Below are 25871 nucleotides of genomic sequence, written 5' to 3' on the forward strand. Positions count from 1 at the left end.
CTACCACACATAATCTTCCCTTTTTCTTTTCTTTGTCCCAGTAAAATTTGTCATTATAACAGCCATCTGTTATAAATTTTTCAACATTTGCATTATTATTTAGTTCTTTGATTTTGCTAAATTAACAAATTTTGAATTTAAAAAAAAAAAAAAACGAAAACCTTTTCAATCTTTTTTTTTCTAATCTTTCCATCAGCCTTCCATTTTTTCATTCTCTTTCTTATTTCCCTCATTTCATTTTTTTTTTTTTTTTTTTAAATAATTTTTCATCATAGTTCTCTCTCTCTCTCTCTCTCTCCTCTGTTCCCTTATTTTCATTTTATTTAACTCCATTCATGGAATATTTTTCCTGCTAATATAATAAATCTTAAATTTGCATTCCTACTACTCTTCCTTTCCCTATTAATTGTCGTTATAAAAATTCTTGCAATTTCCAAAAAAAAAATTTTTTTTTTTTTGTTATTTCTTTATACTTTTATTTTAAAAATTACCGTTTAAATTTAATTTAAAAAAAAAAACATAAAATTAAATTTAATTTCTGTATATTTATTTGTGTGTGTGTTTTTGTTTGCGTTTATATAATAAAACCTAATTTCTTCTTTTTTTTTCTTCCATTGACATACTTTTTTTTTTCTATACGATTAATGATGACACCATATTCTAAAAAAAAAGAAAAAAAGAAAATTTTTTGATTTGTACAATAATTAAATAATTATTCTTTAATTGAATTTTTACCAAAATAGATGGATCATTTCTTCAATTGGTATTAAATTTTCAGCAATTCATTTTTATTTTTTGTAAATTTTTTTTTTTTTATGTTTTTGATTTTTCTTTATTTTTCTCTTCTAAATGATCTCAAAATTCTTTTGCGCAACAATTTCTTAAATTAAACTAACAATTACTCTTTTCTTTCATTTCTTTTGTTTTCTTTTTTTCTTTTTATTCCTTCTATATTAAATTTGTTTGTGTCACAAAAAAAAAAAAAAAAAAAAAAAAATGAAAAAATGAAAAAATTAAATCAATGATTTATTTTATTTTTATTCATATTTGATTAATGAATTTTCAGTTTTCAGTATTTTGGATTATATTAGATTAACTAATTTTCAATTAATATAATTCCTTAATTTTTCCTAAAAATTGTTATTTAATATTTCTTATGTAAAATTTACTGTAATTGTTTTACGTTTGAATAATTTTTGCATTTCAATACTGATTTTGTTTTCCAGTTGATTGATAGTTGGCGCAAATAAATTGAAATGTGGAAAGTCACACATCGATGAGAAATACATTTTCAATAGTTTTTATTAATTTTGAATAGAAAAAAAAGAAAGAAAAGAAGAAAAAATAAACGAAAAATGCATAAAATGACAAATAAAAAGTGGAAAAATTGATTTGAAAATTTGACAAACTTAAAATAATAAAGTAATTTTGATATATATGAGTGGAAATAAGAGAAGTTTGTTGACCTTCAAATGACCATAGTGGACCATAAAAAAGAAACTGTACGTTACTTGCCTTTGTTTGACATACATACTTCAAGGACATTTGACCTTTCACCCGATCATCCAAGTATTAGAAGACGAAGAATTACCTTTTTTGTTTAATGAATACCTGTTGCTACTGAAGTGGTGATCCATTTTAATAGTAATTACAGAACTAAACAATTTTTTTTTTTTTCGTTTTTAAAAAGATGGATGAAATAAATAAGTGTCATTGTAGCACATCTAACATTTCATATATTTACTTTTATAATATATTTTTAATAAAAGATTAAAATATAATATTGATTAATTCTATTGTCACAGTTAAATAAATTTTCTTTTCTTTTTTTCCATTTGACAAAATGTAATTTGATAAATAGTATTTGTAATAATTGAATATAATAATACACAATGAATCATACTAAAGTTTCATAATATCCGATTTTAATTTAAAATAATTTTTTCTTTTCTTTTTTGTAACAATTATAAAATACATTAGACAAGGAGAAAAAAAAAATTTATTTATTTTGCTTTTATTACTCTTTTTTTTTTTCTAGTTATTATCATTTCTAAGACATTTTTGAATTTCAAATATGAACGTTAAAATTTGTTTCTTATTTTTTCCTTCAATTTTTATTTAAATTATTGAATTTTTGATTAATTCTAGGCAGGAGTATGATATGGATATTATTGCTACTACCATTAGCTGCATCACATATCAGACTAACATATCCGCCAACTCGTTATCCATTCCTGAATTATTTCAACGATAGCAAAAAAATTCAGCAACCATGTGGTACTGGTGGTGGTGCTGGTAGTATATCTAAAGATTCAACAGGTTAATTAATTTAATTAATTATGTTTTCATTCTTTGTCATATTTAAAATAAATTAATAAGTTTTTAGATAATTCATTTAATTTATTATTTACCATTCTTTATTTTTTTTTTTTTTTTTGTCATTTAACAATTTCAAATGTCATAAAATTTTGTTGGAAATTTTCAAATTTTTTGAATTATCTTTTTTTTTTTTTTTTTTTTTTATTTTTTGCAGCAAAATATCCTTGAAAAATTAAAATTAGGAAAAAAAAAATAGAATAAAAAATGATTCGAAAGAATTTTTCCTATGAAATAATGTTTTCTACATTAACTACTACTAGTACTACTTGTACATAATTTTCTTTACTTCATATACAACAAAATTTTGAAGTTGAATTTAAAAAGTAAATAAAAAAATTAAAAAGAAATCTTCTAAAAGAAGTTTCTTTTTTTTTTCTTTTGTTAAATTTCTGTAATTTTTTTTCCTTTAATTCTTTAATTGTTGTTTACTTGATCTTCTTTATTATTATTATTATTATACGCAAATATCTCTTTCGTTAAATTTTTTTTATTCCTTTTCTTTATTATCTTATATATTGAAGCATTTTGATTTGTGGAAAACTAGTAGTAATTAAAAATTTAACCGTTGTATACTGGTTAGAATGAAATTAAAGTAAAATCTATTAACAATAAGAAAGTGGTTGTAATTTCAAAAATTTGAGTTAATTGTAATTATTGAGTGAAAAATATTCTGGTATCATATTTTAGATGAGAGGAAAAGGAAAACAACGGATTGAAAATTTTTTAAAAAATTAAAATTTTTTGGTATTTTGAATTTTCATAAAACAGGTTTTTCAATGTAATCTAATAAACTAGTTTTTTCATAATGATGACCTCTTTATTTTTATTTTTATTTTTTTTTTTGATTTTTTTTCTTTGCAATTACAAAATATTCGTAACAAAGAGAGTTATATCTTCATATATGCATTTTGCATTTTTTTTTCTTTTTAAATTGAATTTGAAATTAAATAATCTCAAATATTATAATATTTTATTTCAATGAAAATAGAATTACTCCACTGAACCTATGCTCTAATTTTATATGAAATTATTATTATTTCTTTTCAAATTATAAATAGTGAAAAATTTACGCATAAAAAGAGAAATCAAAATTATTTATAAATAATTTATTCACCTCAAAATTATAAATAATTTATTCTTTCATCATTTTTATTATCTCTCATCTTTTTCTATTCATAGGAAAAGAAAAAACGAAGATTGATATTTTGTTCTATATTAAATTTTTACTTTGTTTTTTTTCAAAAAAAAAAAAATACTATTGAAGTTTTTATTTTTGAAACTTTGAAAAATAAATAAATTTTTTTAAAAAATAGAAAAATACCTTTCCATTTTTTTCTTTTTATTATAGATATTTTTCTTAAAAAAGAAAAAAGTTTAAAAGTTTATACATGTTGAACATTTTGTTGAAAATTCATGCATAAATGACCTTTCAATTGAATGAAACAAAATCCAAGGGCATACATACACATATGATACATTGATAGATATGTTATCGCAGGTGAGAAAAGGTTCAAAGGATGAAACGATGGGGTTAAAGAAAGAAGTTCAAATCATTCATTTGGAAATTACAAAAATGTCACATGTCACATATCGTCATCATTTTCATCATCATCATCATCATCAACAACAATAACAACAACAGCAATAATAGCAATAACAATAACAACATTATTTGTTATTATAATAATAAATACATATTGAAAAAAATGTTATCAATTCACATCATAAAAAAAAAAAAAATTGAAAGTTTTTTATTTTTCACTTTTTGTTTCAAAGGAAAAAAAAAAAAGATTGTTAAAATTATTATTACTAGAATAATAATTTTTGTAATAATAATTATTTTTTGGTTAGTTAGAAATTAATTAAATATCAAAAATATCTGCAAAATAATAATATGATAATTAGATATTCATATTACTGAAATTAATTCATTTTTTTTTTTTTTTTTTTTTTTTTTTTTATAATTACACACTTACATTTTTATTGTAAGAAAAGAAAAAGATTTACTATTCGATTAACAAATATTTTTTCGAAACTAATAAAGCTAAAACTTACTAAATTTAATCTTATAGCTTTTTATAAGTACAATGTAGTAGCCATTAGGATGCTTTAAAGGTGGTAATTTTAAATTTTTTAAATAATTTAAAAAATGACTATAAAATTATTTCTTCTCATTATCATTTACAATGATGTATCTTCTTCCGATGAAAAACTACGGTAACATATACTGTATACCTATCGTACACCCAAAAAAAATGAGGAAAAGTTGAAAAACCTATCTTACCCAAAAAAATAAAGTGGAAAAATAGGAAAGGGTATGAAAAGATAGAAAAATAGAAATGAAAATAGAAAAAATAAAACAATTATCATTTTTTTGATTACTGTATGAATTTGAAGAAATTGATACTGTACCAATTTGATTCACTTTTTGCCTTGGTTTATCAAACGAACAATTTTATATTTTACAAATATCCCACTAATTAATTTAATTTATTAAATTTTAAATATTAAAGCTATTATTTTTATCAATTTCAGTTTATAATTTATACTTATTTCATTTCATTTCAGGTATCGTAACATGGTTACGATCTGGTGAAACTGTTAATATCACTTGGCTTCAATCAGGATCACATAATGTACAATTTTATTTAATCATTAAATTTTATCATTCGATGAAATTTGATGAAATTTGTCATGAATGAAATAAATTCCATTCTTTACAATCTTTTTTTTTTCTATTTTTCTTTCTTTTTTCCTTTTTTGAAATGGATAATTTAAATGATTTAAATGTCAAAGAGGAACTAATTCAAATGGTCAGCATTGTTCATAATTAAATTTAAGGGAAATTTGAAATTGGAGTTATTGAACGAAATGAATCAAATGATTGCACTTTTATCACCAGATACAAGTGTTAATACTAACAATAGAGCTTCGTAATTTTTTTTTTTTTTTTTCAAATTAATTTTTTTTGTAATTTTTATGACATAAATTAATGGGAAACAGGAGTTGCTTCCTTTTTTTTAAAAAAAGAAAAAAATCAACAAAATTTATTTAGCTATAAAGAATTGATATTTACTGTTTATTTTAATATTTCATTTCTAATATTAAATTTTTTTTTTCACAAAATTCTTCTAATTTACATTTAATATGGAAATTCCATAAAGTGATGTCATTTTGTTTTATATCAGTATTAAATTTGACAAATTCTTATTTTTTCAAAAATTTTTGTTAAAAATTTTCTTTTTTTTTTGCTACTATTTTAGGAAAACAATAATGTTACCGGAAAATTACGAATGTTACAATTGTGTGATACGAGCTATCTGGCAATCTGTTGAAATCGGAAAAAATTATTCATCATATTATTCATGCGCTGATGTTAACATTGTTAACGGTAAGTGTTAAAAAATGGTATAAAATAACATTGAAAAAGGAAATATCCGGTTTGCTTAACCGAAATGATATTGTGCAGTACTACTGAAAAAAGAAACATCCGGTTTTCTCAACTGATATTGGACAATTAATCATCGACTTTATAAACTGATTGTATTCATTGTTAGAATTAATTCAATTTTAAGATTTGTCTTCTGTCATTTTGAAAAAAAAAATGACATAAAAAACAAGAAAAGGTCTTTTTTTGCAAAAAAAAAATAAAGTATAAAAAGAAAAAAAAGGAGGAGAAAAGGTAACTTTACTAATGTTTGAAACTGAAATTTGCAAATCGGAAAATTAAAATGAAAAAAGGAAAGAAAGAACTGATGCAATTAACAAAAACAATTAATCGAAATGTTATGCTTTTGTTTTTTTTTAAACTTTTTTTTCTTTTGAATTTTTTCTTTTTCGTTTTTTTCTCTGTCATAAAAGAAGCTATGAAAAAACTTACAAAAACTTCAAAATTTATAAATGATAAATACAAATAGAAGAGAAATATTTTCATATATTAAATAAAATTTTTTCATGTTAGCTACTGTTTTTTGTTTCTCTCTTTTTCTCTCTTTTAATAAATATGGAAGAAAAATTTGTTCAATTTCATCTTTCTATTCTATGCTTTTTGTTTTTTGAATATATCAATCTTTTTTTTTTTTGAACATCTTTTTGATTTTTTTTGAATTTAGCTGCTAATATTGAAGTAAATATTTTCATATTTTTAAAATTTCTTAATTTAAAATGGTACTGAAGAGAAAATATATAATCAATAATATTAAAATTTAATTATGATAAGTGTGTAATTAACATTTTAACTTTATTGAATTTTCTTTTTTGTTATATTTTAGATGTTAATTTTATTTTAAAATTTTAGAAATCCCAGATGGTGATACATGTTTGAGTAATGGAAATCGAAAACACGGAATATGTGAATGTGATGCACATTCATTCGGTGATAATTGCCAATATCATGGTACTGAAATGTTATTAAATTTTATTTCTTTTATTATTTGAAGTTATTCAATCAATTTCACTTTATTACTAAAATTAATTTATTAAATATTAATGATATACAGTAATTTTTAGAAATATTATTATTGAGATAACAAAAAAAAAAAAAAACTTAGTTCTATTATTGAATGCAATCAAATGCTGCAATAATTTTTTTTTTAATAACTAATAGAATAATTTAATAATTACTTTGTAATGTGCATAGTTTAATAGTTTTCAATTTTCAATACATCAAATGTAGGGAAATTGTGAAGAAAATCAAAAAATTTATTTTAACTAGTATGCATAATATAAATGCAAGAAATTAATTCATTAATTTAATAAAGTAGAACATAATTAAGGATGAAATTTACAATCATTTATTACTGAAAGTACGACTGAATTTATTGAAACATTTTTTTTTTTTTGAAGCTTTAAAAAAAATTTTTTTTTGCTAACTTTATATTTGATTATTATTATTCGTTGTAATAAAACTCATAATCATGAAAAAGTAACTCATTAGCTTAAAAATAATAATGTAACTGCTGTTCATTTGTTATATTATTATTACAACATTAGTTTTAATATAATTAATATATAAATAATATTATCCAGAAGTTTTGCTAATTAGTCATTTAACAATGCTTTTTTTTTAGAAACTAAATTTTGTAGATATACTAATATTCCATCTGATTAATACAAAAATAGTATAAATACTGACATTCTAATATTATTTAGCAGCTTTTTTCTCCCTCCCTCTCTTTTAATTAATTATTTAAACCATTATAAATCTTTTGTTTTGTTTTATGCATAAAAAAACACTTTTTTTATTTATTAATTTATTATCTATTTAATTCTCCATTTAACTCATAACTACTTCTGATATAACATTTCAATTATTATTATTTAATTAAATTAAAAACTTTTATCATATGTTGTAATTTTCATAATTTTTGGCATATACTTTAAACTTTCATATTTAATTATTATATAATATAGTACATCAATTAGTATTCCTTAATTAATTATTTAAAAACTATTACCATATGATATAATTTTAATAATCTTTCACATTTAATCATCATATGATATATTAAAATTTGATTAAAATTATCGAACAATTTCAAAATATTTTATCAGAATGAAATTTATCCGAATTTTCCCTTTATTACTTTCTTATTAAGAACAGTAATTAAGCTCATAGTAGTTTGATAAAAATTTTGTATTTAATTATTTAAGTAAATTAATTTGGTGGTATAATATATTTTTGATAACTTTTCACATTTATTCACAAAAAAATTCAAATTATTTCATCAGAATGAAATTTATATAATTCTTTTTTTTTCTATTTTATTAAGCTAATACTAAATTTGATGAAAAATTTTATGTTCAATATTTAGATTTAATTATTTAAACGAAATTAATTTTTTTGGTACAATTATCAATTTTTATTTTTTTTCTTTTCACTTTTTATTTTTTTCTTTTTAACAGATGAATGTATAAATGACAAAGATTGCAACAGCCATGGAAGATGCATGACATTCTCAAATGATGTCACAGCAATAAAACAGTGCTTTTGTCAACGAGGTTATTTCGGAAGAATGTGTCAACATGGTACAGTATCCTTCTTCTTCTATTTTTTTTTTTTTTTTTTTTTTTTCACTCATTTTAATCTTTCAGCAATTTACAGTATTCCCTAGAACTAATTTTATATAATTTTTATATAAATAAAATTTTCATATGAAAAATGTTTTTCATCTTTTTTAATTTTTATATAAATAAAATTTTCATATGAAAAATGAATTATTTTTATCTGTGAGAATTTTGATATAAATATGAAAATAAGTAAGTTTTAAGCATAACTTACATTAAAATATTACTTTTATCAAATTTTTAAAATTTCTTTACTGCAAAAATTATGTTTTACGCCTAAAATATCATTTATTTTTCAATTCAAAAATATATTATTTGATTTTGATACGAATCTTTTGAACATGAAAAATGATGAGATACTTAAAATTTAAAATGTCTACGATATTAGGAAGTGAAAATTGATAATAACAGATTCTTTCTTTTTTTTTTTTTTTTTTTTGATAAGTATTTTAAGCTAATTCAAAGAATGTAATTTTTTAAACTTCCAATTTGTTAAATTAAAAAAAAAAATTAATTTATTCCCTCTAAAAAATATCATTACCAGAACAAAAGTTTTCTTATATAGCATATGAATTTATTAGCAAATAATTTGTAAATTATTTTTAAAATAGCTTAAAATATCAAATGTGAATAATTTTCATTTATTATAAATATTTATTCTTATTTATTAATAATACTGAAAAATATTTCATCAACAGAACATAAACATTCATCATTTATAATTTAAAATTAAATTTTATTACATGCAGTAAAAATGTTTGAATTTATTAAAATGTATGAACGAAATTATAATGTGTGAATAAAATTTTTATAATTTAATTACACATTTATATTCTTTGTGTGAAATATTCTTGATAAGTTGATAATTAAATAAATTTTTTTTTTTTTTTTTTTTTAGTATCACAGAGTTTTACGGATGATTCGGAATTTGTTCCATCATTGTATCATATGAAACAGGTTGGAGAGGATAATGATAAAATTTATTGGAGGATATTACAGGTTGGATATTATCATAAATTTTATAACTGATAAATTATTTTAAAAAAAAGTTAAACTATCGATGTTTCTATAATTCTATAACTGATAAATTATCAATGTATAAGTTATCAATTGAATAAATGAAAATTTACTCTTACAATAAATATTGTTATTTCTGAAGCTATATTAAACTATTGAATTGAATTAACCTGTGTCATTAATTTAAACTAAAAACAAATAAAAGATTAAAATGATAAATTTAAATTTAAATTGTGTATGGTTATTACTGGTTTTTTTATACATGAATTAACTAATTAATTTAAAATTATCTGTATTATTATCATAGATAATTAATATTTTTTTTTCTAACACCTAAATTTTTATTGATTTATTGTAATTAGATACTAATTATCACTTCTTTTTTCTGTTTTATATTAATGCAATTATTTTGTTAAATTAAATTTTCTTCCATTAATTATAATATTTATTTTCATTTTATACTAACTTTTTTTTGAGATAATATAAATTTTTTCTCTCTCTCAAAATATCATTTATTAAACTATTTTGTTACTTCTGAAAAAGAATTTTTTTTTTTTTGAAATAATTTAATATTGCACTGTTTCAATTTAATAAATTTAAACAATGCAAAAATTAAATTTTCATTTACAAAAATTGTGGCAGCTATTTATTCATTTGTTAATATCATTTGAATGAATTTAATTCAATATTTTTAAAATATATTATTTAATTATATTAAATTATTACTAAATAAATAATTAAAACTAATAGTACACGAATAATTTGCAGTCATAAAATATTATTTAATTTTATATTTATTTTGATTATTTGTATTTCCGCATGATCGCATTTCATTTTTTACTTTTTTCTCACTTTTTTTGTCCCTTTTTTTTGGATTTTTTTTTTATTTCCGAATGAAATAGAATGGAATTTACTCATGGATAATTAAATTTTCGATTTTTCTTTTCATTTCCTTTTCAGTATCAATTAAAATAATAATAATTTTCTTTTCGATATTTTTCGTTCAAATTTTTTCTTCTTCTCTTATTATTATTTTTCTTTTTTTTTAAAAGATTACATTTAAATTAAGCAATACCATTAGAAAAAACAATTTTTTTGCTTTTCAAAATTAATGAAATAGCTAAGTTTTAAATTTTTTTTTTTTTTTTTAATTTTTTTTTTTTTTGCTATCTAATTTGGTGAAATAAGTAGACTTAAAAATAATATTTGCTTAATAAAACTCTCTCTTTTTTTTTTTTTTTTTTTTTTTTTGCTATAAAAATTTGATAATGAAATAAATTTGATTAAATTTTAACTAATATAAGAAAAGATTAATTTTACTATAATTAAAATACTTTAGCTGTAATAGTTAATTCGTAACATTATGGAATTTTGTTATATCAAAATGATATGAATTAGGTTGGATTATAGAAATTTTGAAACCTTGACCGAGATTTATCAATATTTGATGTAATTCATTACAATATTTTCATCTTTATCATATGCTTTTCGATCTTTTCCGTAACATTGTTTACATCAAATACCGCCACGTCTTATCATTCCTCAAAACATTGTCACATCAAATTCCGCCCCATTCGTCATATCTCATTCATAAATGATTGATGAAATATTAATCATTTTACTATCCGCATGCGATTGCTTTTAATCTTATCATTTTATCAGCAGTACAGAAATGAATAATAATTCGCTATTTTAAAATTCAATTAATCTTAGATTAAATTTAAATGAAACATAAAAGATTTGAGAAAAACAAAAAAAGACGAGAAAAAGTGACAAAAAAAAAAAAAATCTTACATATTAACAAATATATTATTATATGTTAGCAAATATTATATAGAAAATTCAAAAAATAAAAACGAAAAAAAAAAAAAAAAAAAGGAATTGATGAGATTTGCAAAAATATTTTCCATAAGATGGAAAAAGTTAATGATTAATGATTAATTTAAACTTTCAAATATTACAATTTATTTTTGTTATTATAACATTCAAAAAAGTTATAACAAATGTGTAATTTTTTTATAGAATATTCCAATATAAATATTTAATAATAATTAATAATGATAAATGTTAATTTATATCCAATATTTTTTATATATTTTGCAATTAATTTTGAAAATTTCATTCTTTTTTACATTTTTACATTATAGAATTGAAGCAAGAAGAGAAGAGAACAAAAAACAAAACAAAATAATTTATGAGTTTAAAATTAGAAAAAATGTTTATTAAATAAATAATTTAAATTTAAAGTTTGAATATAAAATATAAAATAAGTTAAAAATTATTATTTATTTTTTCAGTCTTTATTATTGTTATTGCCATCAATTTTTATTAATTATTATTCTTATTAGCAAATTAATGATTTGTTTACAGTATGTATTAATTATTCATTTTGAAATATTCAAAAGAATTTTTCAATTTAAATGACATTTGTTTGATTAGTAAATTTTACAAACTTCAATTATGTTCTTTTTAGAACGAAATTGAATTTGTATTAAAATTCAAAACTGATTCTTGGATTGGTATTGGTTGGAAACCGAAAAATTCCAATGGATATTGTCCTTTACCGCACAATTTTGCAAATTTACAAGAGAAACCATTGGATGATTTGATGACTACATCATTAACATCAACATTATCATCGTTATCATCATCATTATCATTATCATCATCGTTATCATCATTCTCACCATCATCATCATTGTTGACATCTCAAATAGCTGCTAATAAACAAAGTGAAACAATCACAAATGAAGTGCTTCCATCTGAATTAGCCAGCGATACTCAATCACCAGATATTCATAGTGTAAAAATTAAAAGTGAGATTTTGAATTTAAAAAAAAAAAAAGCGAAAAAGTTGTAAAGTGAAAATTGATTTATTAAAAAACATTAGGAATGGAGTAAAAATAAACTATTCCAAAATTTAGAAGTATAATAAATTAATGAAAAGAAATGATTTCATTTTCATATTTATAGGATTAAACTATAAAAAGGTTTATTTATCATTTCCTAAATGTTTCTTTACTAATAGTTATGGTTCTTCTTTCCTGTTTAATTTCCGGATTAATTGTTCCGCTTTTTTTTTTTTTAAATTATCGGACATATCGTAGTAATGTCAGCTAAATCATACAAATTATTCATTGTTTTTGATTTTTTCTTTTTCTTTTTCCAGAAATTTGTAATGAAAATGAAGAATTCTCTCATTGTCCAGAATTCACCCGACAATGTGAAGCATCTTGTGACTGGACAAGATTTCCGGAAACAATTCCAAATTGCCCGCATACTTGTGGTACACCAAAATGCATCTGTAAAGAAGGCTTTGTTCGATCAGCAAATGATAATAATACCTGTGTACCGTTTCATATTTGTTCTGATGAGGTAAGCAAATGAAGAAAAGATAATTTCATTTAAATTATTTTTTATTTCTCTTTTTTTTTCTTTTTTCTGATTCTTAGTTTATTATATGAAATATTAGCACAGTTATAAGAAAAAAAGAATGATAGCTTATTTTATCATAAAATATATTAAGAAACAAAATAATAAAGTTTTACCATAAAATATGCTAAAATCATAGTCTAAAACTTATTTATCATAGATGAAAATTTATTTTATCACTTAATCATAAACTGAAACTTATTTTTCACAGACTAAAATTTATTTTATCATTTTAACAGACTGAAATAGAATGTCCAATTAATTCAACTTGGGCAAAATGTGGTATTGCTTGTGAACCAACATGTGAAAATATGTACGATACATCACCATGTCCAGCAATTTGTGATCAACCAGCCTGTACCTGTGCTGATAATTATGTTAGACATAAGGGAAATTGCATCTTTTGGGGTGATTGTCCAAGTAAGTATCATTTGTTATCATTATCACAAACTATAATCATCATCTCTTACTTAAAATTATAACAAATATCTCTTTTGAGAAATTTTTTTAACATCATATATTTTTAATTTACTATTTTAATTTACATACAATACTAAATGAAATTAAATGCTAAATTTTAATTTAATTTATACATAATATCAGTTAGAATTAAATGCTAAATTTTAATGAAAATTTCAAAAATAAAAACAATAAATAAAATAATATTAATTTCAGATCTCGAGCAACATTTTGCATCTGATTTATCCACTTCATCAAAGAAAACATCTGCAATGAGTGAATCAATTGCCACTGAAATGAAATTTAATCATGCTAATATTGATCAATTAGAAATAACAACTGTAACACCGATTGTAACATTAGCTACAACAAAAACATTAATTGGTAGTTTAACTTGTGGCATTAATGAAACAATTAGCGAATGTGGTCGAGCTTGTGAAATAAGTTGTAACAATGTAAGTTTCACTGAAATAATTTATTATCAAAATTTAAATTTTTAAAATTTATACAATTTAATATAATATTATGCAATATTAAGCAATCATTAATAATAATAAGTTTTAATATATTTAATAAATTTAAAAATTTAAATTTAATATAACTTTTTATGTTTTTTTTTTTTTTTTTTGTTTTCTTTTATTAGATAATATTTTATATTGTATAATTTAGCTTAGCTAATAACTTCTATCACATACATTCATTTTAAAACATTAAAAATTATTTTTTTTTAGCTTTTATTATTGCATTTAAAATGAGAATAAAAAAAATGATAAAATTAATCGATGCTATTTGATGAATTGCAGGTGTATTCTCGAGAAAAATGTACGCGATGTTATCGTCCTGCATGTGCATGCATTCATGGTTATGCACGAATTGATGATCGATGTATTTATTGGGCTGATTGCCCACGTGAAAGTAAGTATTACTTTTTATTTCTTACTTTCTCATTAAATTTTTATTCAAAATAATGAATGAATTATAATATTTTGTTTATTAGATTTAAATAAAAAAAAACATTGTAAAATGTGAAATCTTTTAAAATTTAAATTTTTAATAAAACTTTCAAATTATTCCTTTATAGTTTCTTTTTTGTTTTCTTAGATCATCGTTTATCATATCATCATGATCGGCAACCTAATCATTCGTCAATACTACGATCATTGAAAACATCGATGACAAATGGCGCAGAATATTTATCAAATGGAACAGACTTGATAAATTCATCTCTAAAACTATCAAATAGAAATGGAAATGAAATACATCAGTTGAATTTAGCTGATACTACAGCAATTATTGATGATACAAATGTTGAATTACAAAATATTTCTAATCCAAAATTTACACATTTATTAGAATCTGGTACGTTTATTTTAATGATTCATGACATTTTTTTTTTTGAAAACTTAAAATAAGTTTGGTATTTATTTCCAATTATTTGTTATTTAATTTAATTGACTAATTTGATTTAAAAAAAAAAAAAATCAATATTTTAGACAAAGAAATCGATCAAACTAAGCATGAAGGGAAAAAAATTAATGATTTTTGCTATATTTGATATTAATTGACTTTGTCACCTTAGTTTATATATATTTCTCTCTCTCTCTCTCTCTCTTCGTTTCTTTTTTTTAAATCAAAAAAAAAAATTTTTTTTTCAAATTTCAAAAATTTTAGGAGTTGCTGGTGATGTTTGTTATGGTGATTGGCGTTGGCCACCTGGATGTCGTGATTGTGATTATCGTATTTCATGGAATTACCTGGATGATACTGATGAGATTGAATTTTCAATTGAAACACGTGCACCATCAAATTGGTGGACAGGTGTTGGTTTTTCACCTACCGGTACAATGGTAATTTTTGATTATTTATCTTCATTTATCTCTGATAATGTAAATTTATCTTCAACTTATCACTAATAATTATATATGAGAGATTAATATTACAAAATTAATTATAAGATATTAAAAAAAACAAACTTTTCAAATTTTAATAATTTTTTTAGATAAAAAAATTTTTGAAACTTAAAATGTTTCATTTTCTATGATTTCTTCTTTTTAAGGTTGAAGCTGATATTATTATTGTAAAAAGTCGAAATGGTGAATTATCATTGCATGATATGTATAGTACAGAATATGGCGTACCACGTGAAGATAGTAAACAAGATGTTTACACGCCAACTGTAATCGGAACACATGTTAATGGCGTACTAAGGGTACAATTTACACGGAAACGTGATACTGGTGATCGAAAAGCTGATCATCATTTTTCGGAAACTAATTGTTACAAATTTTTATTTCCAGTTTCTGGTGGACGATTAGAACCGGTACGCATTTAAATTAATTTTTCATTCTAAAGTTTATTCTCTTTTTTTTTTTTTTTTTCTAACTTCTTTCTTCAAATTCTTTCTCTAAATTTTTTTTTTAAAAAAGATTATGCATTGAATTAGATTATTTTTTTCATAAAATTTTGGTAATTTTGAATATTTTAACATTAAATGTTTATTTTAATTGAAACAAAAGTAAATTATCACTTAAAAAGTGTAATTTACATCAGTTTTCAAAATTAAAATCCTATATGCTTATTGTGTTTTTAAATATATCCAAAATAATGCTATGCTAGAATAGTAAAATTTTTTGTAAACGTTTTTTGTTTTTAAAAATGAAAAATATTAGAAAAACTTAAATTAATAATTTATCCATTTTTTATGTATTAATCAAAAATGATTTTCCATTATTAATTAATTGTTAATTCAATAATTAGTTATAAATTGTTGCTCAAATATTTAAATGAGAAGGGTTTTTTTTCGGAATTTAACAAATTTTTTTTTTCAAAGTACAAAATTTACTTTTTTTTTAAATTTAAGAATGGCCAATTATCAAAGCATATTAATATACCGCATGTATCAGAGAATAAAATTTGCATTCAGAGTTGTACTGCTCCACAAAATCTTCAAGGTGTGATTTTTTTATTTATAAGTTAATAAATTATAGTGATAATTGCAGACTTAAGTTTATTTGTTTGATATTATAAATGTTGAAAAATTAATTATGAAAATACCACAATTGTAATTTATAAATTATTAAATTATGAATAAAATAAAAAAGAGAAGTAAATAAAATTAAATTAACGAAGTTTCTTCTTTTCCTAATTTTAGAAAGTGAAAAAGATAAGAAAATCTAAAAATGAAAGCAATAGAAATTGGTAGACAATGTTGAAAAATTATATTTGTGAGTGGGATAAGAATAAAATGTGAAATTTGCATTAATTTCAATTAATACTAAATTGAATTGAGCTAAAAAGAAAAAAACTTTTTATTAGATCTAATTTAGATTTAATTTTAGCCGTAGGTTCCTGTGAAACCGAATATCGTTATCCGGCTGGTTGCAGTGGTACTGCATGCGATTATATTGCTAAATGGGAATATAGCATGGCAAGAAAAGATGTAAAATTTGAAATTTCATCGAAAGAATTAGGTCGCTGGACCGGAATTGGCTTTTCTCGAGATGGTCAAATGGCAAACTCTGATATATATACCGGATGGGTATTTGAAGGTAAAGCATATGTTACGGATCGATTTGCATATGGTCGTCAACTTCCAGCAATTGATCCGGCTGATCGTCAAGATATTTATGAAATTAGTGGTAAAGCAGAGGATGATATTCAGGTTTATTCATTTATTTATTTAATTTCTTCTATTTTTTTTTTTAATGATGAATTATTTTTTTAAAAAATTTGTTCAAAAAAATTATATAGCAAGTAAAATATTGCTAAATAAGTAAAAATATTATTTAAAAAAAAATATATATTCAAAAATTTACTAATACTATATAGCCAAATAAAATATTAGTGAATAAGTAAAAACATTAATTTAAAAAAAAAAAAAAAAAAAAACAACAAATTAACAATTTACTGATACTGTATAATAAATAAACTTTTAGTGAATAAGTATAAATATTGAATTTTTTTAAAAAAATTTGGGAATTTATTAATATTATATAGCTAAATAATGTATTAATGAATGAATAAAAATATTAATTTTTTTAAGCAAAAAAAAAAAAAAAAAGATTAATCAAAAATTATTTATTATTATTTCAATTTACAGACAATATCATTCCGTCGAAAGGTATTACCAGCTGATACAATTACCGATTTTCCCCTCAATATATGCTATTATTTTTTATTTCCTATTGGTGGTGGACGTGTTTTAGCACGGAAAAGTCAAGATTTTCAAAATGCTAAAACACCAATCGGTTATCATGACCTTTATCAACCTAAAATTTCACGTACGAAAATTTGCATATGTGATCAGGTAATTTTATTTACTTGAACAAGTCTAACTTTTTATATGCTATTGGAATATATAATTTTGTTCAATATTGATTTAAACTTAAAATTTTGTTAAAAAATTTTACATATAACTTCCATTATTTCTTTTTCTATTAGCTATTTTATTCTTTTCAATCATACTTTACTGAATTAACTCATCGAAATTATACCTTATTAAATCATTCTCCGAGCTATTATTTCACTAAATCACTTTAAAATCACTTTTCACTGAATCATCTTTCAGAATTATAACCTTACTCCAGATCATGATTCACTCTATCATCCTTCAGAATCATATCTCACTTAACCACTCCTCGAAATACTGTTTCATTCAAAATCATACCTTATCGAATCATTCTTCAGAATCATTTTTTACTGAATTATCCTTCGGAATGATAACTTTACTTAATCGTTCTTTGGAAATAATTGAAAAAAAAAAAAAAAAAATTTTTTTTTTTAAATATAGGCAACAGAATGTAATGAAATAGTTAATTAATTATAAAATATAATTACATTCATTAGTAATCAGAGGATAAGCCAATCTGAGTTGTTCTTTAATTTGAATTAAATTCAAAACTGAAATAATTGTGAAATTTTTCTTTTTCAGAACGGTGTATCAATTGCCTCTGATGATGGACCACCGGCAGTTCGAAATCGTCGTCGAATAAATCAAATGGAAATGTCAACTCGTTTACGACGACAATCGCAAGATCCATTTGAAATTCAAATTGATCCTTTTTCAGGAATCGATAAAGGCATATATTATTTGTATCATAAATATATTGCATTTAAATATTCTGAATTATAATGAAAAATTGAATGTAAACATAAAAATTTGCTATAATTTAAATCAAATTATAACAAAAATAATTTCATAATCAAAAATGAGAACTTTTATTGCTAATATCATATTTAATTTCTGTTGTAAACTTAAATATAATATTTTTGGATAAATTAAAATGTAACAAGTAATATTGTAAAAATATACATATACATATGAATTTACGAATTATAAAGTAATGTTTCTTTAAAAAAAAAAAACTGAAATTTTTAGTATCAGAACAAGATTTTCCAATTGAGGAAAATATCTCGAAATTGGAAAATGGAAATTTACCAGCTCATTTATCATTTGAAATCAAACAACCTATTACTGTGACTGATACCACTTCAAATTCAATCGATCATACGATAACTGACAAAAGTAATATTCTTTCATTAACATTATTAAGTAAGTAATAAAGTACCCTTTCACAAATTATGTATTTTAGTTACTGCATCAGATGCATCCGAAATTATGGAATGGAAATTAAAATCAGAATCAAAACTATCAACTGTTCCATTTGCTGATACAACTACTCATTTAGATATATCTAAATTGGAATCAAAATCAGAAACAAAATTAGTACCAAAATCAATTTCACAGCAATTAAAGCAAATAAGAGATGAAGAAAAATGTAATTTTCATCTTACTTATCAGATAAAATTTAATTTTTCCTTTTTTTTTTTTTTGGATAGATTTTTTTAACTTCAAAATTTTTTTTTTAATGAATAAAATTTGTAGTGGATGAAGATCCAATGGATTGTCTTGATATAGTGATAGGAGTGATAATTGATGGCATATCACAAGTACGCGATTATTATTCATTTCCACAAATTACACCACAATTAGATGAATTTTTTGGTGGAAAAGATTCATTAACTTCAGCAACTGCTTATCAACAAGATGGCATTACGACGATTATTTTTCGGAAACCATTAAAAGGTATGAATTATTTACATTAAAATTTTACAAATTTTAACATTTTTACTAATTTTATTCAACCAAAAAAAAAAAAAAAAAGAAGGAAAAATTCAACTAATAATAGGTAAGTAAATTTAATAAAAATTCAATAATAATAAATTAATTAAATAATTAATTTTTTTTTTCAAACATATTACTTTATTATTTTGCTTTTAAAGCATCTGATCAAGCTGATCGAACAATATCATCAGAAGAGACAACCGTAATTTGGGCAAAAGGTGCAAAATTTACGCCATTATCTGACAAATCTATTTCTCAGGTAAGACTTTATTTTCTCAGTTTCTTTTGTTTTGCTTTTTTTTTATTTGTTTTATTTTCATTAATTTGAGCAAAAGATGCAAAATTTTTATCAACTTAATCATATTTCACTAAATAAATTCACATATATCTTCATGAATATTGAATAATTAATTTCATTAACGTTATTTATTAATTGCTAATATTTATGTAAGATATCCAAAATATTTTTAAAATAAATTTTAAGAATATTTTGGAGAAAGCGGCAAATTCATTTGTAAATGATAAAAGTAATCGAGGACAATTGGTTATCAATTTCTTTGGTTTGTTAACGTTTTATCAATTTTTCCTTTTTTTTTTGATTCAAGATTTAGTAAATTGATATATAATTTTTTTTTTCTTGTTATTTTCTAAATAAAATTATTTAACAAATACATAATTTGTTTCTCTCTTATTATATATTTAAATATTTACTAAACATAAATATACTTACATATTACTTTTACAATAATTTATATTTATTAATGATATGTAACTAAGATTATATATCTTCTTTTATTCCTTCTTTATCATCTTTTATTATTATAAATTAATAATGATCTAATAAAAATTATGATTAATAAAGAAATAAACAATTCTACAGCGATAAGAAAAGGAAAGGAAAGATAGGGAAAGTAACCTAAATTTGAAATTCAAAAAAAAAAAAATGAAATAATTTTTTTTAAAGGAAAGGAAAAAATATATATATATTAGCATTTATTTATTATTTAAATTTTTGCAGATAATATGGATGACGAATTAATGGAATATCAAAAATTGAACAATAAGAATGAATGTTTTGGTAATTTTACATATCCCACAAATTGTATCAATGAAAAATGTATTTATACAATTAATTGGTGGACTGATGGGAAAAAAATTTCATTTTCATTAGTGGCATTAATTTCAATAAATTATTCCACTGGTATTGGCTTTTCATATGATGGAACAATAGCACATTCCGATATAATTGCTATTAATGTATTAAATGTATGTTAAAAATAAATTTCATTTATTGTTTAAAATAATGAAAAAATAAATTACATTTTTTACTAATTATAAATTTTAATAATAAACTAAATTATGCCATATAAGTAATTTTAGTTGGATTTTTTCCTTTTTTCATCTTTTTTTTACTTAATTTTTATACTCAAAATAATTACCTGAATAATTTAAGATTTAAGGAGCAGTTTTTTTGTTTTTTGTAGTAATGATTGTAATTTAATTAATATAACATATGTAAGTATTTAGTTAGTATTAGCTGAACTAAATATAATTGTTTTTTTTTTTTTCAAATTTTTGATATAATTTTGTATATTTAAAATTTATTTACTATAAATTAGTCTTTTTTTTCACAAATAATTTTTACATTTCTTTTTTTTTTTTTAAATTTTTTACATATTTTTTCGGTTTCGGTATTATTAATGCTAATTTTAACTTTTAAAAGAATTTACGTTTTGTAAATTTTTTTAAATTTTTACATTTTTTGATTTGAAAATATATATAATTTAAAAAAGGAGAGAGGAATAAATTTTAGAAATAAAAAAAAAAAAGTTAAAATTGATTATTTACAGGAAGGTATGATAAAAGTTTTGGATATGTTTTCATCAAATTATAATCAACCAAAATTAGATAAGGAACAAGATTTATTCAATATTCGAACATTATATGATCAACATCGATTATATGCAAATTTTTCGCGTTATTTAATTTCAAATGATAATGATAATGATATTTCCTTTGATCAATGTGTTTATTTTCTATATCCAATTTATGGTTATATGCTAAATATGGGTAAATTTTTCTCTGATTTTTTTCTATTATTTAAGATTAATATTTATTAATTATTTAATCATTTTTTTTTTTTGCACTTAGCATTTGCTTATTAAAATTTTACTCAAATTATTTTTGAAATTTTTCTTTTTGTCATAGAATTTTTGTAACATTTAATTAATTATTTAATATATAACTTTTTCATTTTTTTTTTTTGCCTCTTTTAGAATAACATTAATTAGTTTATCATTGATTAATTTATCTTTTCAAAATATTTGCAAATAATACTCAAAAAAAAAAAAAAAAAGATTCAGAATCAAAATATTTTTGTTAATTTTTTCAGAAATGAATGAAATGAATAAATATGAAAAAAATTTTATTCCATCCGAAATGAAAATTTGTCCAATGTTATGCATTAATAATTTGGCTGTTAAAAAAATGCCACAAAATGAACCACTTCATAAGGCATCTATCTTACCGGAAGAATCAGTTATTACGGAAAGTGTAAGCTTATTAAAATTTTACAATTAATCTTAAAATATTTTATCACTTATCAATTTATCAGTACATTTGTATGTATGAATTTGCAGTAAATATATGTTTATATGCTGAAATAATATCCAACTTTTTGAATTAACTCTTATTTTAAAAATTAGGGAAAAGAAAATTGACAGAAACAAAAGATTTATGATTTAATAAATGAATTTTTAAATGATTAGAAAAAATTCTAAATATTTATTTATGTTATAAAAAATTACAATTATAATACTTAATAATTTATTTTTTGAAAATTAAAAAAGGGAATGAAAGAAAACAACGACAAAATGATTGGTACCAAAAAAAAAAAAATAGAAACTTTTCCTTTTTGAATATTTTTTTTAAGGCTACATTTGATGTGGTATTGCGTATTTTGAATCGTGAATGGAATTCATATTTTGTTAATCGAAATACTCAAGAATTTCATCAATTAGCTTCGGATGTAATTAATGAAGTTAGTTTCTTTCATAATAGAATTAGCAACTTTTTTCTTTCTTTCAAAATTTTTAAACTAATATGGAAATTTTGAATGACAAAAATTTCAGGTTAATGCAATGGTAAAAACGAAATATCCGCAAATGCGAGTAATTGAAATCAAAAAATTCAAGTGAGTAATTATTATAATCAATAAATGCGAAGTAAAAATATTGTTAAGCATTTCAATTTAAAAAAAAAAAGAAAAAAAATTGGCTAAGTTTGATATGTTATCATTTGTGATGATAAAAATTGATGAAATTGAAAATCAGTAGAGTGATAAATTAATGCTTAATAATTGATTTGGATTTCTTTCTTGGCTTTAATTATTTAAAAAAAAAAAAAAAAGAAAAAAAAAAACACAGCAAGTTAAAATTGCTTCTTCTGCATATTTCTGAATTGTTAGCTTTTTTTTTTGTTAATTAAAAATGAACGAGAAAAAAAGTTTAATCAGTTTTCTCGAAATAAACAATTAATAGATTCAAATTTCAGAAAAGGAAGTATATTGGCTTTTATGACACTTTTCTCAGAAGATGATCCTTCACCAAGTGAACATGAATTGAAGGAATATTTAAATAAGGTTGAAATTTATAAATTATTTTCATGTCATTGTCTGTATTATTATTATTTTAATTTATTTTTGTGCTATTTAGAAGGGAAAAAATTCAAATAAAATGCATCCATTTGAAATTGTGATTTTTTCTTTTCTATTAATTATAATTCTATTTTTTTTTTTTAATTTCCTAAATTTTTGTTTTTTTTTAGCAAGCTAAACTACAACCATCGGAAGGATTACATTTGGAAATAGCATCAGTGATCCTAAGAAAAGCAGAAAAAGGTTAATTTTTCATTTCATCCTTCTTTGCTTATTCTTGAATGCCTTATAACATTAATCAATTTTATCAAATATTCATATCAATTTGTGATTCATATTTATGGTACCAATCTAATTTATGATTCACATCTTGGTGCCAACCGTATCAGCCTATGACTCATAGTTGTGGTACCAGTCGTATCAGCTTGTTTTTTTTTGTAGCACTAACCGTATCAAATAGTATACCAGCCGTATCAATTCATGACCCATATTTCGGCACCAACCGTATCAATCTATGACTCATATTTATGGTATCAAGTGTATCATTTATGGCTCATATTTGTGGTACCAAGTGTATCCATTTATGACTCATATTTATGGTACCAAGTGTATCCATTTATGGCTCATATTTGTGGTACCAAGTGTATCAATTTATGGCTCATATTTGTGGTACCCTGGTTATCCATTTGTGGCCCATATTTATGGTACCAAGTGTATCAATTTATGGCTCATATTTGTGGTACTAATCATATCACTTCTTAATTATCTCACCCAATATCATAATTAATTTTATAGATTTATCAAATAAATTAGGCAGAATTCAAAATTGGATTATTCTAAGTATCGGCGTCTCATTATTTCTTATTGCCACATTTCTTGTTTGTTGCATTATTAGTCGTTCACGAAAGGTGCGATCGGATAATTTTGTAAGTTAATTACACTTTTTTTTTTTTTCTTTTTTAATACCAATCTCTGATAAGAAATATTTAATGTGCATATTTTTCAAAATTTGTAATTAATATTAAATAAATTGGTAATACTACTACTACTATATGCTATAAAATAATTATAGTTAACAATTTTGACAATTTAATTTAAAAAAAAAAAATCGATTTATTAATTGATTACTATCAATAAACTTTATATTGATATAACAATATTTATTTGTATATGATAACCTATTTCTTATCTTTTTTCAATCATTTAATCAGTTCTTAAATTATATCATTTTTTTTTTCTTTTTTATTCTTCATTTTATCTTTTCTTTTCTTTTTTTTTTTTTCAGAATAATTACAATGTACATTATCCAATGAATGGTTATGGCTGCAATAATACTCGTATGTTATTTTAATGAAGCAATCTATTTTATTGATAAATTAAAATATATTATTTTTTTTCATTCATTTATCTAAATAAGTATAAATTAAATATAAAATGAAAATTATTTTCTTATTAAAAAAAAACAAATTTTTTATTTTTGTTGTATATATTTAGTTGCTGTTTCACCGATGAATAGCAAAAAAAGTGGTTTCGAGAATGCAGCATATCATGCGACACATAGTAGACAATTTTCACAAGCAACAACAGCTTCACAAAATGGTACCACTAGCAAAAGTTCACCAAATACATTGGAAGAAATTCCAAAAGGTGTTGGTGAAACTACCTATCAAGAGTGGTTCTCGAAGGTTAATACTTTATTTTACTTTTATCTTTTTTTTTTTTTTCTACATATGAATAGTAAATATTTAAAAGAAAAAAGATCTTTTTTTTTTTTTTGTTTTCAAAAACTACTATCAACAATAATTCTCTAAAAGTAAAATTTTATTTTACATTTATCTTTTTTTTTTTTTGTACTTATAAATAGTAAATACTTAAATGATTCTCTAAAGTAAATATTTTATTTTACTTTTGTCTTTTTTTTTTTGTACTTATAAATATTTGAGAGAGTGTGTTTCTTTTTTCTTTTCAAAAAAACTATTATTAAGAATGATTCTCTAAGTTAAATACTTTATTCTTTCCAAAAAAAGAAGGTTTTTTTTTTTTCTTTTTCAAACTTATCTTTCATTTATGATTAAATAATAACTTATATACTCATAAATAGTATTATTAAATTTCTTCTATAACTTTGCTTTTTTTTTAGAATAAAAGAATTATTTTTAAATTAATTTTACATTTTATATTTATGAAATTATTATTTTTCAATTTATTTTTTCTTTTTTTAAATAATTTTTATTTTGAATATTTTTTATAATTAAATTAATTTCACTCATTTTATTTAGGTTGCTTCAAAACCTGGTGCACAACAACATGAAGAAATATCATCACCGTCTGTACGGCATCCAATTTCTCGTCGTTCATTTAGTGGACCATCTTATATGTCACATACTCAGGATGCTAATAATTTTTATGGTGAAATTAGATTAGGACCACCTGGATATTATCGTCCTTATTAAAAATTGAAAATAAAAAATTAAGAAAAAAAGTGAAAAAAAAATTTTTTTAAAAAATGAAAAAAGACAATAAAAGATTTCATTAATATTTATCTAACTATTTTATTTTTTTGTTATCATTTAGGATGCTGAAATTTTTTTTCTTTCGAAAATTTGAAAAAATTAATTATGTTTGGATAATTTTTATATAGCTATTAAAATATTGAAATATCAGATCAATTTGAAAAAAAGAAAGAAAAAAAGATTTAAAATTCAAATTTGTTAATCCTAAATTTATATGATAAGATCA

The 25871-nt window shown here is 21.3% G+C and overlaps 1 protein-coding gene across 1 annotated transcript; it reads left to right on the plus strand.

Moving 5' to 3' along the window:
- Positions 1-2156: 2156 nt before the first annotated feature.
- Positions 2157-25585, plus strand: Bm7969 (DOMON domain containing protein; the record flags this gene model as incomplete). Its single annotated transcript, XM_043079307.1, has 35 exons — positions 2157-2319; positions 4948-5015; positions 5221-5312; positions 5643-5770; positions 6677-6775; positions 8284-8406; positions 9344-9444; positions 11936-12278; positions 12632-12837; positions 13134-13314; positions 13570-13808; positions 14157-14268; positions 14455-14712; positions 15025-15200; positions 15410-15673; positions 16214-16304; positions 16692-17014; positions 17453-17659; positions 18284-18431; positions 18731-18877; positions 18945-19130; positions 19238-19438; positions 19636-19736; positions 19962-20037; positions 20496-20743; positions 21328-21547; positions 21870-22030; positions 22410-22517; positions 22609-22670; positions 23030-23117; positions 23303-23375; positions 23928-24058; positions 24418-24469; positions 24627-24817; positions 25412-25585. 35 exons carry the CDS (start codon positions 2157-2159, stop codon positions 25583-25585), a joined length of 5541 nt encoding a protein of 1846 aa, XP_042935241.1.
- Between the last annotated feature and the right edge of the window lie 286 nt (positions 25586-25871).

The sequence above is a fragment of the Brugia malayi genome (assembly GCF_000002995.4).
Source record: "Brugia malayi strain FR3 genome assembly, contig: Bm_v4_Chr2_contig_001, whole genome shotgun sequence".
NCBI lineage: Eukaryota > Metazoa > Nematoda > Chromadorea > Rhabditida > Onchocercidae > Brugia > Brugia malayi.